This window comes from Manacus candei, unplaced genomic scaffold, assembly GCF_025592945.1.
Source record: "Manacus candei isolate 608988 ecotype Guabito, Panama unplaced genomic scaffold, ASM2559294v1 h1tg000002l, whole genome shotgun sequence".
Lineage (NCBI taxonomy): Eukaryota > Metazoa > Chordata > Aves > Passeriformes > Pipridae > Manacus > Manacus candei.
The window spans coordinates 3,487,582-3,513,085 of record NW_026138050.1 but is presented as its reverse complement, the minus strand read 5'-3'; the positions used below and the strand labels follow the sequence as shown (position 1 = coordinate 3,513,085).

Below are 25,504 nucleotides of genomic sequence, written 5' to 3'. Positions count from 1 at the left end.
TAAAACAGATGGGAGAAGCAAAGGCAGCAAGAACAAAGAACTAAATTCTATATTATGGAGGGCTGCTGGTTCAGGTTTCCACGGGCAGAGATGATCTCACCTAACGGGCCCCTCCAGAGAACATGAGCTTTGTGTTTCAAAAGAGACACTATCCATCTGCCTAGGAGACAAGGATCTTTAAGGAGTTGCTTTAGAGAGGACTGTGGGTGCAGAGCTGTGAATTCAGTCCTTCCTCAGCCTATGAGGGGAAGACAACACACGAGCGGGTGTTGCAGGGTTCTGCTTCAAGACACACAGTTCTCAGCACAGGACAAGCCGTTCTGGAGCCACAGGGTTGCCAACTTGTGGAAGGGAGAGTGAGTGGACAGCCTGCCTTGGGCCTGGTCATTACTCACCACCACCACTGAGCTGCAATTACAAGCCCTAAAGCAGCAGAGAAGCCTGCTAGCAGTTAGAGGAAAGAATTAGTTAGTAGAGTTTTTACCACTTTGCAGCAAAAAAAGACCCAGAATGGTGTTTGCACAAGTAGCAGCTGCACATTTAAGTAAATATGAAACTCTGTGCTTGGCTTCTTTCCTTCAAAATTGAGTTACTTGGGAAGAGACATGTGTTAACAGGTAGGGAAGGGGCAAACATAGTTATTCAATATTTGGTTCAGTGTTTGAATTTCTGTAAGAGACAGATTTTCACATTTAGGGCCAAAACCTTGACAGTTGTTGAAGTTGTTTGCACCAGAAGATCAAAGCAGCTCCTATCACTCACCTCTGCCATCTCTTTCACTTTCTGCTCATAGAATTCCTGCTCCAGCAGCACTGGTGGGAGAAGAGAGAGCTTGTCATAGGACCTCCAGTGCCGTCTCTTATTCTCCAGGAAGAACATCCGCTTCTCAATTTTCACATCCCCTGAAGCAGAGTTAAAGGCACAATGACATGGGAATGGAGCAGCCAGAACAAAGCTTAAACCCTTCGTCCTCCACCTGCCACCAGCTGTGTAACTTCAGCATCTCAAACAGCACTGTACCAAGCAGAGGCACTAATGAAGAGGATCTCCAAAACAGGTACCAGGCAGTGACAGAAACTCAGCTGTTTTGGGACCACATCCCCTTTTTAAGAACAGTGCTTTGTGCTGCAAGCCTGTTCTGTTCACAATAACGACACAGAGAACACAACACACGCAGCTTGGCATTTACCTTGCTCAAATTTGAAGTCTATATATGAATATTGATTCATTTCTTTCCTCCTTTTTCGTTTCCCACTGGTTTCGGGAGACAGCTCCTGCCATTTTTTGATAGCATCTGAAAAGGCCTAGAAAACAACAGACAGACTTAAATCCTGTGCCTGGAAGAAAGCAAAAGCATATACATCAAGCTGAAGCACAGTACAAACATTGGCATAGGACTGATCCAAAACTAAAAAGCCAAACACCCAATATAGAGGCAATTTTACATCCTTCCTTTGCTCACCTTGTTATGTACTCATAAAGTAATCATTCCATAAAAACAAACTAGTTGAATGGTACTTCATAACACCTCATCTAATAACTTGCATCATAGTGCAGTATTAAACAGAGTTGGTTTGGGGTTTTTTGTGGCTGAGTTTGCTTTTTTTGTTTAAAAAACTGAGGTTAAAAATACTCAGTGCTCAATCAATCAAGTGAAGAGACAAGAAGCTTTTGTTTTAGTTAAGTCATGGAATAGTAGAGAAAGAAGCTCAAGCAAGGGGAGTGTATCAGAGGAGCAGATCCAAGTAAAAAGCCTGAAGCCACACTGACATTCAGTTTGCTGATACTTAAAACAAGTGTCTTTGCATCTCCATTACAGCAAAGCTCTTATGTGGAATACAGGACTCATTCCACAAGTCATAATAAGAAGAAACAGGACACTGAGGCTTGGGCTTCTTTTCAATTACATGCAGTCAGTTAACTAACAGCAGCAGTTAAATGTTTGAAGATTTAGCTAAATGTCTGGGTTTTATTGGCAATTATACTGCACTTCAGCAGCAACCGTAGGGGAACACTTCCCAGTTTAATGCATCACCCACCATCATCTAGACAGTGTTTCCCCAGCTCTCCCATTAGAGAAAGTAAAAACTTCCTGCAGCATGCTGTCTGGCCAATAAATTTCAAAAATCTCTACTAAATGGATTAAAACTTCTTAAAAGGAAAGGAAGATTCTTATAAAACCCATAATCACACACTAGCAGATGGTACAGTAAGGCAAAAGACGTCTCAGTGCTCTCTGCAGACATGGGAGATAAGCCTAGGAAGGAAAACAGACTTGAGGTGGAGAACCTTTCGTGTGATTGCATAGTGTCCCTTGAGCTCGTGCAGTGCCCACTTGATGTCCTGGCTGCTCAGCATTTTGAAGTCTGCCATGAGCAGGTCAGCTGCCTGGATAAAGCACCGCTGGTCAAGGGGGGCAAGTTTGGAAAAGTCAAAGTAGTCCACTTTAGGCACCTAAGGAGAAAATGAAAGAGATGAAAAGGCTGCTATAAACACACACAAGAACACCCCAAATCACTCTTTCAGTGATCAGGACCTTCTGCAAGACCACCCAAAATTCAGGTTATGTGGCACCCAGTTTGAGCACCTATGTAGCAATCACCTATATAACCAGAGCATGGCATAGGTGTGCAGCCTATTGGTCTGTGCATCTGTGTAGGTGACCTGCACAAGGTAAAATATCATCATCATCATCATCATGATAAAGGGAGAAGCTTTATTTGGCTCGAGTTTGAGAGATGCTTCCAAGGGTAGAAAGAGGTATCCAACATTTCTCTCTCAGGCTACAGAGAGCTACTTCAACATACTCAAAGCTCAGAGAATTTTTTTGTCAAATGGACTTTTAAAAACAACTAAAATCAAGCAGCTGTAAGGAGATTTGCAGTTGAGAGACCAAAAGGCAATGCCTAAAGGCCTCACAAGAGAGACCTGAGGGTCGAGGCTACTTCATGGGAGAACGACTGTGGAATTCTTGTCTCAGTTATCAAAATGAACACTTCAGATGGGGCAGTGACAGGCAGGGCAGAGGGGCTCGCTGGAGGCAAAGGAGCAGACACTGCAGCTATGCCACAGCAAAACAGCAGTCTTGGAAATCGTCTTGCAAGCAACTAACTATTGCTATTTAACACCGTCTTAAACATGCCCAGGGGCCTCCTGTGAAAGCACAGCTCAGTCAAGCACTCTGCAAACACACACTAATCAAACCAGACATCCCAAGGTCCACTCAGGCTGAACAGACTGGCCCAGAGGCACACTGGAGATGAGGATACTCTCACTTGCCTTTGTCTCATCTTGGCTGGCAAGCAGGCTGCTGCTGGGATTCAAAACCACTCTGCCTTCCTTCTTTGGGTAATCTGGATTTTCCAGAAGAAAGTTACAAAGTCTGAAAAGATAAATATAGTTACTTCAGGGTTGGGGAGCTCAGGTTCATTTCTCACTTGTCCAATTTTTAGTATCCTCTAATTATGAGGCTACACAGGCGAGTCACAGTCTGCTCTGGAAGGATCAAGGGAGGTCCTAGACTTGAATAAACTTCAAGTAAATGACTGAGAATTAAGTAAAAAATGATCAGCTGTGTGGCTGCATAAGGAAAAGCAAACAGATCTGTCTTTCAACAAGTAAATTTACATACGTGAAGCTTGTATAGGTAAGCTATTAATCATCTATGGAAAAAACAGCCTAAAAATCCCTACAAAACCTGTGAAAGGTTGAGGTCTTCCTGAACAAAATATTACAGCTTCAAATTTGAATTAAAGCCTCCATTCTCAATCTATCATCACATTAAAGCAACCAGAGCAACCTGGTCTAGTGGAAGGTGTCCCTGCCTGTGGCAGGGTGCTGGAATCAAGTGATCTTTAAGATCCTTCCCAACTCAAACCATTCTGTGATTCCACAAATAAAGCAGTGACAAAAACATGTTTAAACTATGTGTGCATGCAATACACACTCTGAATACAGGTTTCATTGTAATAAAGCCTGAAATTACACCAGCGTTACCCAAATTCCAGTAGAAACTGGTCTGGCGAGAACAGCACTTAGAAAATAATCACTAAAATTGCTGACAAAAATTGCATAATAGCCTGTAAATGCAGCATGCCTGAGGTCCTATCACAAATAGTTATGACTGTCAGGTAAATGTAGTTTAAATGACTATTTTAGCTTAGAAAAGACTCAGCAAGCGGTTTCCAAATATGCAATTGCTGGAGACCACAAACACCCCGGCAGTCCTTCTGAAAGGGCAGCCTGCTGCAGGCTGTCGGGCTGAATCAGACTCTCACAGCTTGTTCTCAGCCCTCACCAACCAGCTGTGCTGGCTGGGTCAAGTAACAGAAGCTGTTCCTCAGTTTCCCCAGCTGTAGAATAAGATCCCTCTGAAAGGAGCCAGGACAAGCAATTAACATTTGTAAAACTATTGGAATGAGAAGGTGCTAGGCTGCAGCAAAGACATAATTGCAGCTAATTTACATTCCTGATGTCAGAAATCAGGCCCTAATTAAGAAATCTGAACTGGCTGGAAGCATTAACCCACTATCAAGGCACGATTACTTTAGCCCTGCTTTCACATTCAAAGCAGGGGCATTTCTTTTTGCTTAATCGGGTACTGACATATTGAGCCAGAAGCTTTTGACCAGTGTGAATGCTCCCGCACACAAAAGCTGAATAGATGATACCCTGCTAAGAGGAGCTCCCACATCTTATCTTTCACATCAGTTGGGTTTTAAGACTATCATTTGGGGGGGGGGGGAAACAACAAAATATCTCAGCATTGGGCATTTAATAGCTTTCAGCTCCCAGCTCCCCCCATCCCTTTGGTGAAAGATAACTGTTTTAATCCAACACAACGGCAACTTCAAGGAGCTCAAACCGCAGCTCAAACAGTCAGGATACATTTGAACTACCCTGCATGCTGCCATTTCAACACTCAGGGTTTTTGGGGATGTTAACCTTCAGTGTCTGACAATTAGTTAAGTGGGTCCCAGTGCACAACCACACACACTCACGGCACTGTTCATTAATATCTGCACCACAGGACACAGAGCTGGTTAAAAGCCTCATCCCTGCCCAAACCCAGCCACCCTTATTTATTATATTTCAAGCCTGATTCAGCTTGACACACCGTGGAGATCAAAGAGTCCCTGCCAGCGAGGCTGACCAGTGCTTTGACCCATTTGTTCTCACACAAAAGCTGCAGTGACAACTCAAAAGATAGTTTGGTTAAAGGAATAAAAATATCGAGAAGAAATCTTTATCATCCAGTAAGTGGGTAACGCACCGCTGAGCAGACACTGTAGCTGCCTACAGGGAAGCCTGGAAGCACCTTTTCATCTCACTGGGTCTGTGGCACACAATGGGAGAGAAGAGATTTCGGGAGCAGAAAGGGAAGGAACACATTAAGACCGATGGAAGCCGATAGTACGATTTAATTCCATCAGGCTTTGCTAAATCCCCGCAGGACACAAAGATGAGTTTTTTCACACAGTCTGCGAGGGTCTTGCAGCCAGATGCCCAACCTCAACAGACCAATCGCCCCAAGAAATGGCCCTGCTGGTCTTCTACACCCCCACCACAACCATCCACACAGTCTGTGGTAGGGACACCCAAAAGTTGCTCCACCACTGCAGGGAAAGCACTTTGGAAAGACAAGAAAAGTTACAGTCTGATGACTTTCTAACCAAGCCCTACTTTGGAGACACTACTTCACAACACAGGCAAGGCAGCAGAATAGGAAATCTATGCCCAATGGATGGGATCATCCTTAGTTCCTCGTCAGTTAACTTATTTATGGCCCAGTAAATAATTCTAAGCCTCACACACTTAAATACTGCTTAATTAGTGCCCCAGTTAGCTGGAAAGGGCATTGGATTTATACAAGTGAATACTCTGGCAACCAACACCTATTCTTCATTCCTGTATAATGTGTTGGAGACAGCAGTGACAGTTGCAGAGAGAGAAAGAGAGGCCACCAAGCATCAGAAACCAGTCACAAGTGATTTACTTCAAACCTCTCTCCCCCTGGTGCTGCTGGTGCCAACACACGCAATCCTTCGCTCCTCGGCTCTGCAAACTGCACCCAGAAGGGCAGGGAGATGATGCAACTCAGCAATAAGGTTAATCACTTTTTTTTTTTAAACATTTGACTCCAACCTGACTCCCAGAGATCTCCAGCATGATGAACACTAGGGTACCCCGAGCCGTTAACACAGCTTGGAAAGCAACAGTCTTCGCACTGATATTTCTTTCAGCTCCTTTTGTTTCACTTCTTAGCTCATATTTCTGCTCAGTTTGACCAAAATTAGTACTTCAGCAGATCTCTAGAACCAACCCTACCAGCCCTTAAATTGCTTGCTCTATTTTATCTGTAAAAAGTGATGTGAGAGAACTCAAGCAGCACCGCTGCTACTTAAGCAAGTAAAGGGGATAAAAGCCAACATCAGGACACTAAATAATGAAGTCCAAGCCAGTATCAGCTTCACTTGGAAAAAGCCAAAAACCAGTGAAATGAAGAGGTAGGGAACCATTTTCTCCCACTCAAAACTCAACAACACACCTTCATACCGTGTTTTATAAAAGTCATCTTAACACCTTAGTCCTGATACTCATCCTTTTTAAGAACCCCAGTATTAGATAAGACTAAATTATATGTAATATCTTTAAATTAGCAAATGATCTTAAAAGCAGAGAAGCTACAGCACAATATCAGAATTACAGAGGATTTAAGAACAGTTCTACTACAAGTAGAAACCAAAACCACTCTGCTCTTTTGCAGTATCAAGGCAGTGCTGAGTCCCAGACTGGATTGTGCTCTGGAACAGCATCACTGGCTGGTGTGGACATGGAAATGTGCTGCAGGTTGTAGGACACATTGTGGTTCATGGCTCTGTACTTACACATTTAAGTCATAGCAGTTCTTGATGATGATTAATTCTTCAATATATTCCTTCTTCACATCTGGGAATCTTGCTTCCTACAGTAGGAAAAGCTAAAGGTTACACAGGTATTTGAGGAGCTGTGTAGCACATGTAGCAACAGCACCAAAGACAGGGATTTATAGGTAATTATCTGGCACACTCCAGAGAGTGGGGACAAAACAGTCAAGAGACCATTTACATCCATCCAGCCTGGCTACTGCAAGCTGCTGGCTTTCCTTTGCTCCACACCATGATTGCTAACAGCTCTTTCTCAAAGGAAGAGTGTGGGGAGTGATGTGAAAGGCCACGAGCCCTAAGGAGAGATTCAGACTCGATGGAAGCAGGGGAGGCACGGAGGTATGACCTACAACACAAGGAAAGCTAATATTTACCTTCAGCCAGACCTTAAGGAGTTCTAGATTGTGTGCTGAAATACAACATTCCAAAAGGAAAAAACCAACACCACAAATACCCACCCAAAGCACCCAGACACACCAGCAACAAGACCAGGACAGACAACAAACCTTTACTGGCATTTCTGGGAAGGCTCTCCCAGCATTTGTCACTAGTAGATAACACTCTTTGCTGATCTCTCTCACGTTTCTGTACAAGTATTGCAAATGATTGCACCATGTGGTATTTTGCTTTACAAGACTGGACTGGTCAGGGTTGTCAAGCAACCCTGACAACGCAGTAGCAGCTTCTTACCCATCTCAAACAAAGTCACTGATCAACGAGGTCTTACTTGGAAAGAACTGAATTTTGTTGAACTGCTAGGAAAAAAATAGCAGTAGAAAAAAATAGAAAAAAAGATATTTTCCTCAACCTCCAGTTTTCCCAAGTAGAATCTGATATGGGATGTAGAGGGAAGACCTGGAAGGGCTGAGGGTGGTGTAAGATACAGATGCAGTAGAATAAGCTTGTTTGCAAAAAAATACTCAATAAGGCATCAAGAGGGATCCTTCCTCCCTAGCAATCAAGGGGAGGAGTGTGCAAACATTAGACACATGAATCACCACATTCTTATTTTACTTTATTTTTCAAATTTACAGCATGTTGCCCAAGCTGCTGAATATACCAACAGATAAGGAGTGCCCTTCTTGGTGGTTAAGTAGTCAGTACCCCTCATGCCAACCTTCACACGCAGAGTCAGCAAGGAGCATGTGGAGTTAACATACATGAGTCCTCATGCTGCTTATCCAGTTATCTTATCCCTCAGTGCTACTGCTTGGAAATCCACACTGCAAGGGCAACTATTACTCCTTGGCCACAGATCAAACTACTGCAGGAGAGGCAGCTGAAAACAGTCACAGTCAGTTCTCAGCCACGTGTCTCTAAGCTTTCTCTAACCCCCCCTCTATCCCTCTGCCAGTGTTTGGGGTCTCAGGTTTGCTCAGTTAGCCTTACATCCATTCCTAAAACAGCTCTACAGAGTTGTGTTAGGAATCAGCCAAACAAAACCAAACCAGCAGATCCAACAGGGCAGAAGCCTTTCAGGGAACCAACCCATGTTATTTCACCCCAAACTACAGTTTTCCAAGACAGTTCATCACATGCTCCTCACCTGGTGCATGGCTGAGCATCAGCCAAAGCAACGAGGACCAGCAGCTGGAGCCACCAGGGCTGTGCTCTGAGCACGTGACACTCTACACACCTTGAAAAACCTGCCTGAAAGCATCACACACACAGGAGGCAAACGAGCCCTGGGAATACTCACTGTCTCTCTAATGAGCAGTGCAGTGAGGTCCTGCTCTTGCCCAGCAGCTCCTTGTTCTGGCACGTTGCTGGAGCCAAGTTCCTGAGAGCCCTGTGCGGGGAAGGCCGGGCCCGGCTGCTCGTTGTCCCTCCCTCCCTGCTGACCCGTCTCCTCGGGCGGATGCGCCGGCTGGGGAGAAGCAGGGCCTGGAATCCCGTCCTGCTGTGGCTCCGGCCGGGGGAAGGCTGGCCCAGGAGCCTTCTCTCCATAAGCCCTCAAAGATCCTGGATCTGCCTCTGGCTGCCCTTGCTGAGGAGCACAACCATTTGCTACAGCACGTGGCTCGTCTTCCAGCACCGGGAAGTACCGGTGTCCCAGCTGGCTGTTCTCCTGGGTCTCCTGGTCTGTGGTGGTTGCAGCAGCTGTTCCTTCGAGGTTTTGCTCTGTCTCCACGTTCTCTCGCCATTCCCGGGCTTCCACCTTTTCCTCCTCTTGTGCTGGAAGGTCTGCATTCTCCAGACTCACAGTTTCTGTGTTAACTAGAGGCTGTGGACTCATCTTTACTGGTAGCACCAAACTGGGACCAGGCTCCTGCTTACTTGTAAGTTCAAAGCTGGGGCCATTAAGCTCAGAGGGTCCAGCCTGCTGCAGTGCCAAGTTCACACTGTCATCCCTGCTTGGTCCAGCACTGCCCTCCACCACATGATTATACCCGTCTCCCTGGCACAGCAGGGCTGAATCCTGCAGATCCGTGCTCCTCAGGGCTGAATCCTGCAGATCCGTGCTCCTCGAGGGCTCAGCAGCACTTTCAGATCCTCCTTCTCCCCCAGTGCTTGCACCCTGCCATGGAGCAGCAGGTCTGATGACATTGGCACGCAGAGGCTGCTGATGCTTCGGGGTCTGAAAAGAACACAGACAAGGGGTAAGTAGGAATTCCTGTCTGCATGTCAGAATCCTTGTTCCAGATGCTTTTGCATCTAATCAAACGTCTGATGGGAAGCAGATACAGAGTCTGTTTAGCAAGATGCTTAATAAGGCACAAAACTGCAACTCACACATCTTTGTTTCACTTTGTTTCACTCCACCCTCAGCCTGTCCCCAGGTGCTAAGAGAAAATCTGGGCAGAACTGAGGATGCACGGGACTTTCAGAGTGGAACAAATTCCTAAGCTCACCTCAGTATCCACTTCCCTCCCAGTAAAATAGTCTGGGAACATGGAACTAACTGATGACTTCTCACCAACTTATTTAAACAAGCAGGAACCAAAGCTCAAAACATTAATCTCTGGCCTTGTTCTTGCCTCTGGCAGACAGACTGCTGTATGCCAACAGAGCCTGAGTGTTCTCTGCTACTGTTTTCAACTAAGAAACAGAAGGCTCAGCTTTGCAACCTATTTTCTCAATGGTTTTGGTTAATTTAATACAAAAGTGGAATATATTATCAAGATAATATAGATAAGAAATGCTGCAAAAATATAAGTGCATGCAACAGCCCAACATGAATGCAAATAGCATAGAGGAATATTAAGCATACAAGGTGTGCATATAAATCAAACAAGGCATGGATTGAAAACCCACCTTCTATGGAAGATCAAGTCCTCTTACACAACACACCACCTCTGGATTCAGACACACAACTTTATGGGAGCTACAACCTTGGTTAAGTAGAACTTCAGCTACAATGTAGTTTAACAATCTAGTTCTCCTCTCTTGTGCCCAAATATGATTAAATAAAGCCAGCAAAACGCCATCATTTCAACATTATTTCAGACATCCTAAGTAGATTGCTATAACCACACAGGACTCAGAGGAATGCATCAGATGTTTGCACAAGACTTAGCTATACAGGCCATGAACAAAGCAGAGCAGCTACAAGAATGAAAAATTACCTCTGCCAAGATGAACACGTCATCATCATCATCTTCCTCAGGCTGCTGCTTTTCCGGCGTTTCCAGCAACAAAGGCAATTCTTCATCCGAGGAATCTGATATTGTGATAAGGCCTTCGTCCCTGCGGTCTATCCAGTCTGCAGAACAGCAAGTAAAGCTGAAATTAGCTCTTTGCTCAAGGTAAAACTGGAATTTACAGGGCACATGTAGTACCAAAACACCTGAAAGAGCCATCTTCACATCTGCACTGCAGCAACAGGGAAGAAGCACTCAGAGGTCACCGATCCCTCTGCAAGTTACTCTTACAGCCACTCCTCCCTCCCCAGCCCCTGAGCAAAATGCCTGCACAGCCCCAGCTGACCACAACAGCACCTGCAGGAACAGTCACTGGCACTCATGAAGAGGGTCTTCTATCCCAAACTTCAGCACAAGTCAAGGTGCTGCAGATGTTACTCTGAACAAGCCATACTTCTGCAGAGAAGCCCTGAACTTTCAGTACCTCGGGGGCACTGCATTTTCTTTTACTAATGTGCAGAGCATTTTAGCAGAGAGATAAGGTTCTCTGTGCAATTTGGCCTCTTCTGGAAGAGTGAGAATTTGCAGGAGTGCTTTATGCAGGGCTGAGATAGGGCCTGTGGCTGTGGGTGCAGAAGATATCCTTCTATTAGATGACAACCTTGTCCTCAAGGTCTGTCAAGAGTGGAATATAGATGCTACTGAACACAAGTGATATATTCAAGGCAGAAACGGGGTTTCTGTACTACAGAGAGAACATACAACTATGCTTTTCCTCAATTTTGACAAGTTTTGGTGTATTTTTTAGCATGAGTATTCGTTTATCACCTTTCAGGCATATGGAGAAAGCATAATTTTGAATTGCACTCTTGGAGGAACGGGTGCCAATGCACACAGCCCTATGAGGGCACAAATGCACAGCCAGTCTCTCTCCTGTGGGGACCTCAGGAGGATGGATCCTCCTTGGATCTGCTGAAACACCTCCACATGGTGTTCCCACGAAGTTAGCAATCTCCCTTAAGGCAGTACAACATGAGAAAGACAAGAGCCAAATATTTTGCATGCCTGCATAACATGAAAGAGCTTTCTGGAGGTGGCTAAGTCAGTGTAACAGAGCAGCGTGTGACAGGACAGAACACACCACCAGCAGTTCCCAGCAACGGCACTCCTGAGAGTTTAGTGACTCTGAATCCTGATGGTTGCAAGCAGAGTTTTGGAAATAGGCACAAGTCAATACTCACCTTTCCCTCTGTGACTGCGGAAGCTGTTCAAGTTAATCACTTCTTCATTCCCACCTCTCTCTGCCATTTTAAACAGCTGTACCCACAAGTGTCAGTGCCCAGGCATGGCAGGCAGGCTCACATGAGGAACTAGAAGGTAAAATAAAACCAGGAGAGGGTAAGGCAAACTCAAGGGCACCCTAAGCAGACTTCCTCAAGACTAGGCCACTAGAACATTTTGGGGCTTCTCCTGGCTCTTCCAGCTCAGTCTCATCATGAGGATATTTTTCTGTACCCCCTTCTCAGTATCTAAGAGCAGACATGTCTATTTTCTGTTCCAAAAGTTAAGAAAGTCAACTGAAGAGTGCAATCAGGCCCGAGAAGTTTCTCTGGAGAAGACATGAAGATTCTTACAGCTGTGCAATCACAAAGTGAGGAGAGATGCAGTTCTGTCCAGACAGGACTCGACCCCTCCCCATATATGGATATTCTGTTTCCAGTAAGTCCAAAACTTGATGTACCAATCCACACAGCAGTGTTCCTTCCACCATCAACTGGAGAGAGGGGCAAAAGCCCCTTGCCTGAGCAGTCACAGGGCAGCTCCACCTAAACCTGCATTTCAAACATCCCAGCTGATGTTATTACAACCACCCCTGTCACCCTTAATGCCATGAAGTCGAGCTCACTTCCACAACACCCACGTTACTGGCATGTCAGAAGGAAGCTGCACCCCTGGCAGGGCAGTATGGAACAAGTCACATTACAGAGCACACTTTCCTGCCACCATCTGCTATCCTAAAGAAGAGATTTCCCTGATTTACAGTGAGCGTTTGGTACAAATTCCAGGATACACCACCTGCTCTCAATCCAGAAAGGAGAACATGACAGGAATCAGGTTCCTTCACAGGACTGAGCTTTTGGGACTAAATGTTGCTACCCCAGCCTGTTCTCAGAGAGGCACAATGAACCAGAGGCTCCCAAACAGGATTAGAGGGGCAGAGGAATCACTGCAACCTGAACAGGAGGTTTCCATTTTATGCTCTGTCAGCTTATAGCTCTCAATCCCTATCATGGAGAGGCTGAACAGATGCAGAAACTCTGAGCACAATTTGATCACTGGAAGGAGAATGAAGAAAGTCTTTTTATTGAAAAGTATTCATCTCCTTATTGCAGCACAGAGGAATCTGTACTATTAAATATTTACTGATGCATAAGTTGGAAGAAAATGATGGGTCTGCTATAAAAATCCTGTTTGCTAGTACACAAGAGCAGTATAAATTCCTCCTCAGTAATTCTACTTAACATCCCCTGCAGGGAACAGGAGTTGCAGCTAGGGCAGTAAAATGAAGAAATCAGTTCAGATGCACAGGATACAATAATAATAATAAAAATGTATAATTTAGCACTTAAGAAAGCTCAGCAGGTCAGCTCAGTGCCTGAAGCAGCCTTTTCCAGAGGGAACCTCCAGCAGAGAGGTTTCAAGGCTTGGCTACAAACAGCCATGGCTTGGCTACAAACAGTCATGCTCACCTGATCCCTGAACTGGTGATGGTCCAAATTTAGTGGGACATTGGGTGAGGGAACTGCAGAGGCCTCTTCTAACCAGCATTACCACAAATATGCAACCACCTCTGTACTGAGCCCTGAGACCTCAGCAGCACACCCTGGTCCCAGCAAGCAACTCCAAGATTATCATGGGTACAGTGATACTTTGAAAGCGTCTGAAAAACAACATTTCGGCAGCATTTCCACCAGGTTCTTCAGCTTCTGCCTTATAAGGAGAAACAAATCTTACTTTATTTGCCAGAATGGCATGAAAGCACTGTTCTCATCATTGCAGGCAGGTGCTTGGGAGCTGGGTCACTGTAAGTGTGCTTGGTGAAAACCCTGGCCTTTCTAAAAGGTCACACCCACATTATTACAGTTGTATTTTCCCTGGTGCTCAGGAATAGCTACCACCTAGTCCTGTGTTATTACTCTTCCATCCTTAGCTCTCTGAGTCATTTAGCAAACAAAACCAACACGCTTCTTGCCATTTAAAATACAGAGAAATGGAGGCACAGATGGGACCAGCGTGGCCAAGGTCACCGAGCAAACACTGCGAAGCAGCACTTGCAGGCTGGCTGGGGAGGAACAAGGACATTTGTGAAAGCCACAAATCAGCTCTCAGAGCATCAAGCAGTGCAGACAGAGGCTGGACAGGTGTCTGCTCGGATCTGCTCCAAGCAGAGCTAAGTGGCTGGATATTCCTCCCCTTCAGGGACATGTGGTTAGCAGGGCTGGGTGTGCAGGTAACGAGGGTGGGATGACACTGCAAGTGCTCAGCACAGCCACCAAAAAAATCTTCTCCCAAACAGCTCAAATGGTGCTTTGTCCAATGCTGGCTAAACCCCAGCTGTTCACATACAGGAATGATGGATAAGCCACAAGACATATTAAGGTTGTATTTTCTACAAGCTACTCCGATCCTGTAGAGAGGAGCTTGCACACTTCAACCTTCAGCATTGAGAAAGGGGTACAGGAAATACTCTGAAATTAAATTTGGGACAAAAAACTGTCTACCCTCTCATACAAGACAAAAACGTGCACACATCACCAACAGACTCATGGTGATTTAAAAGTAGGAATATAATAAATAGCATTAACAGTATACACAGTCAAAGCAACAAAAAAAAGAGCCAAGCCTGGAAAGAACTGGCAATTCTTTCTGCTTCAAAACAGACTGAATAAAAACCCAAGGAGCTTAATAAAGCCCTGCTTTGAGGGTAAAAGCCAAACTTCCACCAAGAGCTAGCAATTCATTTTGTCAATACTCAGTACAGAGCTGAAGTTTAAACAAATATCTATAAGCATGGGCCAGTTCCATCTAGTGGCATGAATAAGAAGTTTATTCATGTTTATAGCACCAGGCCACCAAGAATGTGAAGTAACAAGATCAAAGCCACCCTGGGGTCTTGCCCTACATAAACAACAATAAAAAAGCAAGGAAGACAGATGGAAAGAAGCTATTCCATGCTACCTCAGTGATTTCAGTGCCTATTTATAGGTAAAGAATAAGGCTACCTATAAGCAAGCTCTAACATGCCCATCAGCTTTTCTGCAACACAGTCAAGGACAGGAAACTAGAACTGTTTTAAAAGCAAAGGACCTGGCAGCAGCCAGATAAACATTTTGCAAGCTTTTTAGTTTTTCTTTTTTTCTTAAAAGGTTCCCACCTGCACTACAGCACATCAAGTTGGATTTGAGACTGGAATCCCCACACAGTATCCAGGTGACACAAAACTCATCATGACTTCTAAGATTGACAGTGCAGTGAAGACCACCCCAGTTCCATCCAATTTCACCTCCACTTTTCATATTACTCCACATATTCATGGCTCAGAATCACAGAATATCCTGAGGTGGAAGGGGCCCACAAGGATCATCCAGTCCAACTCCTGGCCCTGCACAGGACACCCCAACCATCCCACCCTGTGCCTGAGAGTGTTGTCCAAATGCTCCTTGAGCTCTGGCAGCCCTGGGGAGCCTGTTCAGTGCCCAACCACCCTCTGATGCTGCACATTCGAGTTATGTCACTGCACAGGCAATAAAATCCTCCCCATTATGGATTTTCCTACAGCAGTTTGAGAGGAGAAGGACCCATTAACAGAACAGCTACTGGGAAAACCAGAGACCATCAGGGATTTACCTGTAACAGTCCTCTGAACTGATTAGACCTCAGACTGACAGCTGAAGTCACATGTACTTCCCGACAAGCTCCTCAAACATGCAAAAATATAATCCACAAAACCACTGGTCCCAACCACTACTGTGACTTAACGGATCAGCTGCTGTGAGGTGAAGCAGGTCTCGGGAGCACACAGAATGCTTACACAAGGATTTCCAAAACCCAGGCAAAATCCTTTCAAACACCACATTACATATTTTTAGCCTAACCTAAAAATAGGCACCATCAGTGCTGTGCATATATTTAATCTCCTGGTATATGGAGGAGTTTCTGGGCTGCAGTAACTGGAGCAGAACTCAAATCTGCTCCCTCCACCTCACATTTGTGCTGTGATGAGCATCTTCAGATGGTGCTGGAATTTAAAATGACAGTCAAGGGGAGACCCCCCCCCCTCCTTACAGTGTAATGTATTTTACCCCCCACTTACAGCATTTGAAATCTTGAACTCCCACATACCCAAGATGGGACTAGACTCAAAGTGTTCTTTCCTGGCTCCAGCTCAAGGCAACAGGACCAGACAGAAAGCACTGCAGGGGAGGTAGGAATTGGGATCCAAAACGAACAGGGGGAAGAGTGGGGGGGAAAAAAAAAAAAAAAAAAAAAAAGAGCAACTTGAAAGAGATGTCAGCAACATCAAATCACTGTGTTTTAGCCTCTCCCCCACACAGCAATACCACTGTTGCTCACCTACATTGACAGAAGAGCATCAACTCCTACTTTGTGCCTGCGGGCAGCAAATGTGTCTGCTGGTAGCCTGCGAGCAAGGTGAATTCCTGGCTCGTTTCAAGCTGCTAAAACAAAGAGAAGCTACTTAAATAATGCATGGCTTGTGACAACCAGCAAAATGAAACGCGAAAAATTCAGTCCTTAAAAAATGTAAAAAAAAAAAAAAAAAAAAAGGCACGACAGAAGGGAAATAAACCAGCCTGACTTACTGTCAAGCATTTCACCGAAATATTTCAAAGGGTTCACAATTTGCTGGGGGCTGCTCCTTGTTAAGAGTCACTGAGCAAAAGCAAGGAGAGTTTAACAGTGGTTTATCGTGTTAAGTGGCATCATCCCAAGCAAAAATCAGAAATCCCCTGATCACAAGCCCAACAAGAACTGCTGGGCACAAACGAATCCCGTTTGCTATTCCAAGGCAGCTACGGCCACAGCATCACATCTCCCGAAGGGACAGAGCCAGAGGTGGACATTATGAAGAGGGACAAGAGGGATGAATCATCAAGCTTTTCTGGAAGCAACCACAGCTTCTAGTTCCTTATTCCTCACCCTTTCTTACCTAGGAAGAAAAGCAGTGAATGAAGCAATGTTCTTTCCACCCAGGCTCACCACTGGTCACTGCAGAGTCAGCAGCAGATACTCAGATCACATCAGGAGACTCTGATGTGAGAGGGTCTGTGGATTAACAGGGGATGAGCCACATCTATGTGTCACTGCTCCAGACTAATGAGAATTGCTTACTCAGGAGCAATCAAGAGAGCAGATATTTAGAGATTACTTGGCTTCAAATCCCCAACCAGATTTTTCCCCATTTTGTAACTCCACCCAGGACTTACAGGAAATATCCTGACTGCCTGTACATCACAAGACTTCACATCAACCTTATTTGCAGTTCATCATTCCGTTAAAGTCACAGTATCACTTAATAATAATTTTTTAAGTACCCAATTGCCATTTTTATTGCATCTAAACCACAAAGTACAAGAGGAAAGCAATCTGCCCAGTTTTACCTAATTCACCTAACAGTGGGCCACATACATTGACACCAGTTTTCCTCCCCAAACCTGCAAAATATTTGCACTTTCCTGGAAAAATCTCTTCTCTGTGAGCTCCTCTCTAAAATGTACAATGTCTTGCAACAGCTGCATTCGTTTTTCACTACTGGGCAACTCAATTGAAAGTTTCAGATTCCTTTGAGCTATTCCCTGGTGACTGGCATCAAGGTCAGCAGCTGGACACTTGAGTGCCTTCCCACGACCCCTGTCAGTCCTGCCAAAAGAAGGGCTCTGTGTCATCACATCTCCCTGACCAGCATGAGACTCCTCATTTTGATACAGGCAAAAAACCACTCCCTGCACAAGAGGTGGGGAGCTCTGGATCACTCATTTGCCCCTCCTATCGAACTGAGTCCTGAAAAAAGTTGAATTGACAAAGTCTGGTTGGAAAGGAGAGATAATGCCATCGCCTTGAGCAGCTCATTTTATGTGCAAAGTGAAAATTCGAGGCTCTGAGAGGAAGAGGCATCCCTGTAGTTAGTTCCTGTTAAGGGCAGTACTCTGCCTGGCATGTGCAAGATCATCCAGTATAATCCCCTAAATCCAAAACCTCCCTCCCACATCACAAACACAGGTGCCAGCTTGGCATTTCATGTTCAAGCAACAATTCAGGCACCAGCAGCTCAGCCCTTGGCTACAGCACATACACACAAACCCGGCCTCGCTGGGCTCACAGAGCCTGTCTCCCAAACCATCATTTTAAAGAACTGATTTATTCTGATTTTGTGGTATAAGGGTGGAGGGGAATGCAAGAGCACGTGAAGCCACGTGACTTGCAGCTCTGTCACTTCCAGAACAAGTTTTACTTCCAGTTTTCTTTCCCTGAATTCACGTGTCCTTTGAGCAGTGCCCTGACTCAGACACCACGTAGAGCTCCAGGAGCTGCACATACCTGTCACAGCTCCACTCAGCATTAACTGCAGCTGCCTTCCCTTCCCCACAAACCCAGCAGCCACGTGGAAAAGAAGAGGAGAAATGCCCTATGTGCCCCAGGGTACACACCAGAGTGCTCCTCTGTTACTTGTACTTCACAGAGCTCTCCAGGAGAAAGGATTCCTCTCCAAAGCATTTCCTCTCCAAATCCTCAGTAGTTTTTCTTCCTTTTTTTCTTTTCTTTAAGGGATCCTGAATCTCACTTTAAAAGGCTTAACAGAACAAATAAATCCAAGTGCAACCTTTTAAGCAGTTATTTAACAAGTTGGATGCACATCTTCAGGAACCTTCAGGTTACCACCTCAGCACTGCTTTTCACTGGAGAGGAAACAGAAATAAGGGATTTAAGGCTACTGGGACAGGCTGTGGCATTGACATTCACACAGAGCCTGCTCTGCTCACAGCCCTGTTTGCAGGGGCACTGGGAGCAGGGAGAGCCAGGCTGCACACAAACAGCAAACTGCTATGAAAAGCAGCAGCGAGGGACTAACTAGACCAAAGCCAAGAGGGTTGGAAAGCACAGAGTCAGGTTTAGTTCCAGGACCAGCCAGAGGACTTTAAAATCACAAAGGATTGATAATCTGTGATGGCATCCTGGATGTTGAGAGGTTGCCCAGCAGACCAACTTTGGAAACCATCTAAACTGCACTTGGGAAGTTGTGCTCCAGAAAAGAAAAAAAAAAAAAAGGCATAACAAACCACCAGGAACAAATGTAGAAAGAAAGGTGCAGGTCACACTTAAAATAAAAATACAAAAATATCCCCTATCACAAGAAACTTTGCTTTCAAGCATAGCACACCTCACCTCATTCACAAAGCTGCTGACAACACAAAAGGTGAGACTTGACCTTGAGGTAGCACAGGAGGGAAAAAACCCAACTGACTGCAGCAGCCCACCTTAGCTGAAAGGAAGGTGTCCATGTCAATCTGCACAGTGCTTTTAGAAGTACTGACTTCAAAGCCTGCCACCGACCATTCCAGGTGTCAAACATCCCAGAGAGAGGGACTTCCAGAAAGAATGACCTCACAGGTCACATACTCTGGTTATTACAGCCATGCCCTTTTTTTAGAGCCATGTTAAGCATCTGCACTTGCCATAATTCCAAAGGTCAGTGGCCAGAAGCTGTGGCTTCACGTTCAGAAGGGCTCCACTGCAATGCCTACTTAAGGTGGTCACATTCCCACACCACGGTTTGTCTCCTCCTCTCACACAGTTCCTCCAGCATTTCTGAGAGCTTTGAAAGGAAATGCCCTGGAAAATGTTTTTGCAGCATTCAGATCAGATACTTTCTCTCCCACATGGTGGAAGTGGGAGAACAGAAAATAAACTGAAGGCAGGGAGAAGATCTTAAACTGCGGCCACAGCCAATACCTGACTAACACTCAAACTACACGTGCTCCTAGTCTAAGGTCAGGCACTGCCTCTGAAAGATGCTTTTACACAATAAATTGATAGGTTTAAATATGTATAAGAGCCAGTTTAGAGCCATAATGGGCCAACAGGCCAAGTTCACTCCACAGTGAAACAAGGTTAAACAGCCTAATGTACTGAGATACCAACAGAAACATTGTAAGGCAGGTGCAACACCCGGGCAGCAAGGCCACGCTCTGCACTAATTTCTGCTGGAAAGGGTAAAAAATGAGCTGCATGTTGCACCCACAGAACTGCTACTATGTCCTTGCTGCTCCAGCACCTCAGATAACCAGGTGTCAAAAGATTTTCAAGCTGGCTGGCAACAGCTTTTGTAAAATCAGGTTTAGTTTTGTTTGCAGCCACGTGTAACCTTGTGGCCATTTCCATCCCAGCAAGCTCTCAGCAGTGAAAACCCAGGGCAGCCTTCCAGGCTCACCACATCACAAGGCAGTGCCACTGTGGGGTTTAGGCAGAGTGAGCTAAAAGAGCAGAAAAGCAAAGAGGTTGCACTCAAGGCAAGTGCCACTATATGAGAACTGAGAACAGTGAAATTAGATTGTGGCTGGATTTACAGATGCTCCACCTCCAGCATGAGTCTCTTCTGAGACCAATAAAGTTCATGAATGAGTGAATTATCAGCTAAAAAGCAAGGGAAGAAGAACTGCACGTGAACTCTCCAGGTCCACAGTCACACAGATTCACAAGGCTGCAAGGCACCCACCGATATCATCCCAAGGCAAACAAACATTTTGCATACACAAGACACAAAAACCATCACGGGCCACAGCCAAGGGGTTGCCCAGGCTGCAGTCAGAACTTTCACCAAGGACACACTGCTTGCAGGCAGCGAGTCCTGTGCCCACCCTTAGTCATTGCACTCAAGTGTCCAACACTGGTTTGAGCCTTCACGCAGCAGAACAGAAATTCTTTCCTGGGTGTTGCAATAGCAGAAAGATTATTTAACCACCTGGGATGGAAGGTGAGTAAAAACAGCCACGAAGTGCTAAATAAACACAAGCCCATTCAGCTGAGGAGCACCCTCCAGACACTGTGTTCAAGGAAAAGGTGTGTTCCAGCTGCTACAAGCTGGTCTGTGCTAGTCCTGGCAGATCCAAGGGTACCTCCCAGTAGATACACAATGAAGCCTTCTCCACTACAATAGGATTCTGGTTTAACAACCCACAGAGAGGACATGAACTATTTACAATAGCCAAGTTACTGCTCACGGGTCTTGCTCATCTGTAGCTGGAAATCCCAGCAGCAGGGGAGGGATGAAACGCCCTGTGCTGCTGGTTTCCTGAAAGGGAGAGAAAGCTGCTTTTCCTGCCTCCCCATTATGCTGCTGCTGTCATCTCCCTCAAATTGCATTACAGCACATGATGGCGGAGCAGGGAGAGGAGGAAAGCCCTCAGCAGCACTGTGGCTGTGCTGCAGGCAGCTGTCAGCACTGCTGCCCCTTCCCTCTGCCAGCCCAACGCGTTCGGCCAACAGCAGCTTGTACCTGCCAGGGGTACCTGGGCCAGTGCTCCTTCCATGACTGGCCTTCAGGTAAAAATCCATGTACACGAAGCATTAGGGAGAGTTTTCCCTCTCCCCTCTATCAAATATAAAAAACACATGCTGTCTTTGGGATGGGGTTTGGAAGCAGAGGTGTAAATCTGTTCCTAACTCCAGTTTTGCAAACGCTGCAACAAACCAACCTCTGCCTTCCTTCCTCCAAGGAACAGCAGGAGCAGTGCCCACAGCTCAGTAAGAGCGTGTCAGTCTGGATAAAGCAGCACAGGAGCCTTGTGCAAGGAGTGCTTCAGACAAAACATATTACTAGAGGCTGTTTTCCATCCTTATACTCTCCATACAAAGATTCCAGCTAGTGCGAATCCCGATCACCTTGTTCTGCAGAGCGGTATCACGTGATGACTCTACAGATCCTGTCCAAATGTTTCTCTGAATAATGCAAACAGTAGCTTGGTCTCCTTACAGGGGGAGCAGGCCGAGGGTGAGCAACACCACCAAAGCCAACTGAAAACATTTCAGGTCACCCTGACACCCACATTCACTCACTCCCAGTTTTATTTCAGCTCAACAACTTTGTTTCTCTTTACAAGTGACAACCACAGCCTCCAAAACTCACCTTGGGAGCAGCCAGGCACCATCAGCACCAGCACAGGAGTGAGGCTCCCCAAAGCCAGCAAGGAAGCCACACTTAATTTAAATTCCCCCTGACCTGGATCAGGAACACTGGGAGGTGGCACCATGACTCGGGGCAGCAGCTGCCCTGCGTTGAAATCTTTCCCCAAAGCCCAATGCTTTTTCTAGTTAATCAGGCACTGACAGCTCCCCTCATGAACACAGGGAGGGAACCACAGTGGGGCTGGTAATTAGGAGAGAGGTGTCATTCAGAAGGAATATCATTTCCTGTCCTCAGGAATTAAGCTTTCTCAAGGATCCTTACAAACTTTAAACCACTGCAAGCTCTTAAGCACTGAGCCAGAGGAAAAACATCACTCCCAAGAAATTCCAAAATAAACCTGAAATTCTATAAAAGTGACATGAAGACTGCTGAGCACGAGATTGTCCCAGCTCAGTGAAACATTCCTTATTATCTCACATCTCAGTGCTCTGGCAAGGCTAACTTATTCAAGCCACCAGGATGCTGCTAAGTGGCTTTTCCCCCCCTCTTTTCCTGTTTTCTCTGCCTACTCCTCCCCAATTTCCCAGACTTCCCCATTCCAGTAACCTGCTTAAAAACAAAACTACTCCAGACTAATGTTGGTCAGCACATTATTCAGCCCCACTTCACACACAGGAACTCCCAGTCACTACACAAATAAGGTTATCTCCTGTGCTTCTACTAGGAGATAGCTGGAGTCTGCAGGCAGATGTGTTTCACACCTTCCACTGCTCACTGTATTTAAAAAGGCACCTATCCCACCAGGATAGATCCCAGCAAGAATAACCTCAGTTACATGGAGCAGCTTAAAAAGCCCACCCATCTACCAACAACAATAAAACACACCATTGTTTCAGTGCACACACAGACCTCTGAGACTATTATTGCCTTGCCTTTAAGCAGTTACAGCGATGCCTGAATTCAATAATGTAAATGGAAGCTTAAAATATCTCCACACCAAATCCATCTGTAAAAATCCCCAAAATTCCAGTGACAGGAATTAGCGGCGCAGTTCTGTCTGTCCCAGAAGGAATGCAGCCAGTGGCAAGCCCCAACACCCAGCGCCGTGACACAGTAAACCACTCACAATAAAAAGATATAAATAAAAATAAGACACCCGTTCCAAGCTAATGAATGGGAGCTTCTTCCAGCAGGCATCAAACAACACCCGAAGGGCTCCGCATCTCTCGCACTTGGGTTTGTGCTGCTCCCGGTTGTTAATCAGCTCCTGGCCCCTGGGATGTGCTTCCTGTCTCTCTCCAGCTGTGCTGGAGTCCCCGGAATTGCGTGCTCGCTCCACCTATTTTTGCCACAGGACTTTTTGGTGATTTGTGTCCAATTTCAAAGCACAAGTCAGGCTGCCAGCGATCCCAGCTCCCGGTGGCAGGAACGCCCACTGCATTCTCAGGCAGACAAAGCACTGCTCTACCCAGGAATTTGGACTTCCCAGGCAGCTCCTGAAACTCCAACCCTGGAACAGGCTGCCAGCACCCCGCTGGAAACCAGAATGTACCTTATCACCCATAACACCTGCCCCAACTGCTCTTCCAGGGCCTGCTCTTTGCACCCTGGCTGCCCAGCTGCAGCCAGGCCAACAGGAAAACATCCTAGGAAGGGAGAAAAAGAGATGGAAGAAGGCCTGTTACCAAAATGCAGAACCACAAAGCAGGCTGAATGTCTACAGATCTTCAGGAAATGCGTCTGAGTCCCTTCCCAAGTCTTGGTATTCAAGGCACAAACTCCTGTCAAGATGATTGTTTATTAACATCGAGTCACACCAGCAGACACCCAGCACATGAAATCTATTAACATGTTTACAATTGCAGAAGGCCTGATGTGAGGCAGTGGAATTTTTGCACAGCATTCACCCTAGAAATTAAAAGCTGATATTAAAGCTGTAAATCCCACAGTCCTGGGATTAAAAGCTGTCCCTGTAATCCTGAAAGTCCTAAAGAAAATGGGTTCCACCACATGGTTTGAGCTGCATATTCCCATGTACCTGTTCAGGGATGTACCAGAGCCTGCTCGAGATGTGAGTCTGCAGAATGATGGGTCTCAAACACCCCCCCCTTGCTTTCCAAACAGGTTGCTGGAGGAAAAACCCTTATGTCCCTCTTTGGAAGCAGGAGAGGCCACCTTAACTCAGAATGCAAAGGCCAGTCTAAATGCCTGATAGGGGACACCTGCCTTCTCTTCCACTGCTACTGCTGGAAACCTGTGACAGCTCCAAAGTGCATCAGGTGAGAGAACAGAAATTGTAAGAAAGAACCAACCACCACAGAGACAGAATAGAGAAAGAGGGATCTGCTCACAGGTCTTAGCACCAGGACTGCCTGTGCCCCTCAGACACCAAGGCAACAACTGACTGCCTTCAGAACTGCTGCCCAAAGCAAAGCAGGAGCCTGCTGTTCCATAGGGCAGGAAAGGAAATGGGAAAGAAACACAACAAAGAAAGCTGTGAAAAGCACATGGACAATAAGCTGAAGTCCCTCAGCATCACACCTTGAAAACAGAAATAAAAGTGCACAGCAACACCAGCTTTTCTCTTTCAAAGTACCAGAGGTCTCAGACAGTGACCAAACCATAACACCATGTAAGAAAACGACCCTTGCTCCAGGAGCTGTAAGGAAACGAACAAAACCATGAACGACTAAACTTATTTGCATGAAAACTACCACCCTAAGTATCTTTCAGTAAGACCTTAAGGTAAAGTACAGGATGACTCTCAAAGACAACACTCTGGGTCAAAAAAGCACAGGTGAGATGAAAAGAAAAACCTCGTGGGCTGGACCCACAGGTGCAATCAGCCCTTATCCACCCAGGCCTCCAGCCAGCACAGCTGCAAGGCCAGGGATCCATGAGATGAGGGCAACTCTTAAATGGTTTTAAAGAGTTGCCTTTTTGCCCACCCCAAGGTGCCGTGTGGGCACTGCCCGGGGAGCTCGGGCTCCTCTCTTTGCACACACACTGTAGTTCACCACAGCTCTTCAGCCTCGGAAGCCTCGGGTGGGATCCCGACCTGCCTCCAGCTGTCTAGGGGGGCAAGGTCAGCTCCAGAGGTAGAAAAACTCACTGGACACGTCCCCCACATAAAGGCAGAGCGTGTTAAAACTTCCAGGCTTTGCTCTCTCTCCACCGAGCCGAGCCGGCACTCAGATAAACAGAGAGGGAAAGAGGAGGAGGAAGAGGAGTATCTCTTACACAGATCCCTCAGCTCCGGGGACAGCTGTGTTTGGGTTTCCTTCCTGCAGCAGCTCCCACGGCAGATACCTGAAATGTCGAGATGTCCCAAAGGCACCGAGTGGTCCCACACCGCGGGGGGGTAGGGGACGGGCAGGAGAGAAGAACAACCTTTTATCCTCCTGCCCCCACCAGCTCCGGTTTATCCCCGAATACAAACACCTGGCCCGGGGTACCCGGAGAGCAGCACCTGTACCGGGGTGTCCCTCGGTGCTGGGGGAGGGAGGGACCCCAGGGCCGGCAGGGAGGTGGGGGGACCCCCCTGACCTCGGGGAGGGGGAGAAGGGACCGGCCTTGAGGGGAAGCAGGGGGAAGGGAAAGGACTCGGTTCTGAGGGAAGCTGAGGCGGGACGGAGTGTCCCCGATCCCGAGGGAAAGCGGGAGGGCCTCAGGGGAAGGGGGAGTGGTGACGGACACGGGGACGGACGGACGGACACATGAGAGCCGGCTCTGAAGGGAAACAGGGGGAGAACGACCTGTCCCTGAAGGGAAGCGAGGGGAAGGACCCGGCCCTG

At 46.4% G+C, this 25,504-nt stretch overlaps 1 protein-coding gene across 6 annotated transcripts in view; it reads right to left on the bottom strand.

Moving 5' to 3' along the window:
- RNF216 (ring finger protein 216) overlaps nucleotides 1–25,504 on the bottom strand; it is a 77,309-nt gene that overhangs the window by 51,417 nt on the left and 388 nt on the right. For 2 of the 6 annotated variants that reach the window (XM_051777920.1, XM_051777905.1), the window contains exons 2-9: nucleotides 11,749–11,877; nucleotides 10,493–10,629; nucleotides 8,626–9,504; nucleotides 6,888–6,964; nucleotides 3,280–3,382; nucleotides 2,290–2,454; nucleotides 1,190–1,304; nucleotides 763–902 (exon numbers count right to left, since the gene is read on the bottom strand). In XM_051777920.1, coding sequence (XP_051633880.1) covers nucleotides 763–902; nucleotides 1,190–1,304; nucleotides 2,290–2,454; nucleotides 3,280–3,382; nucleotides 6,888–6,964; nucleotides 8,626–9,504; nucleotides 10,493–10,629; nucleotides 11,749–11,815 — 1,683 coding nt within the window. In that variant the 5' untranslated portion in view covers nucleotides 11,816–11,877. Of the gene's footprint in view, nucleotides 1–762; nucleotides 903–1,189; nucleotides 1,305–2,289; nucleotides 2,455–3,279; nucleotides 3,383–6,887; nucleotides 6,965–8,625; nucleotides 9,505–10,492; nucleotides 10,630–11,748; nucleotides 11,878–15,881; nucleotides 16,066–24,950; nucleotides 25,431–25,504 lie in introns of those variants that run through there. The other 4 variants (XM_051777910.1, XM_051777900.1, XM_051777882.1 and 1 more) reach the window with 4 other exon arrangements.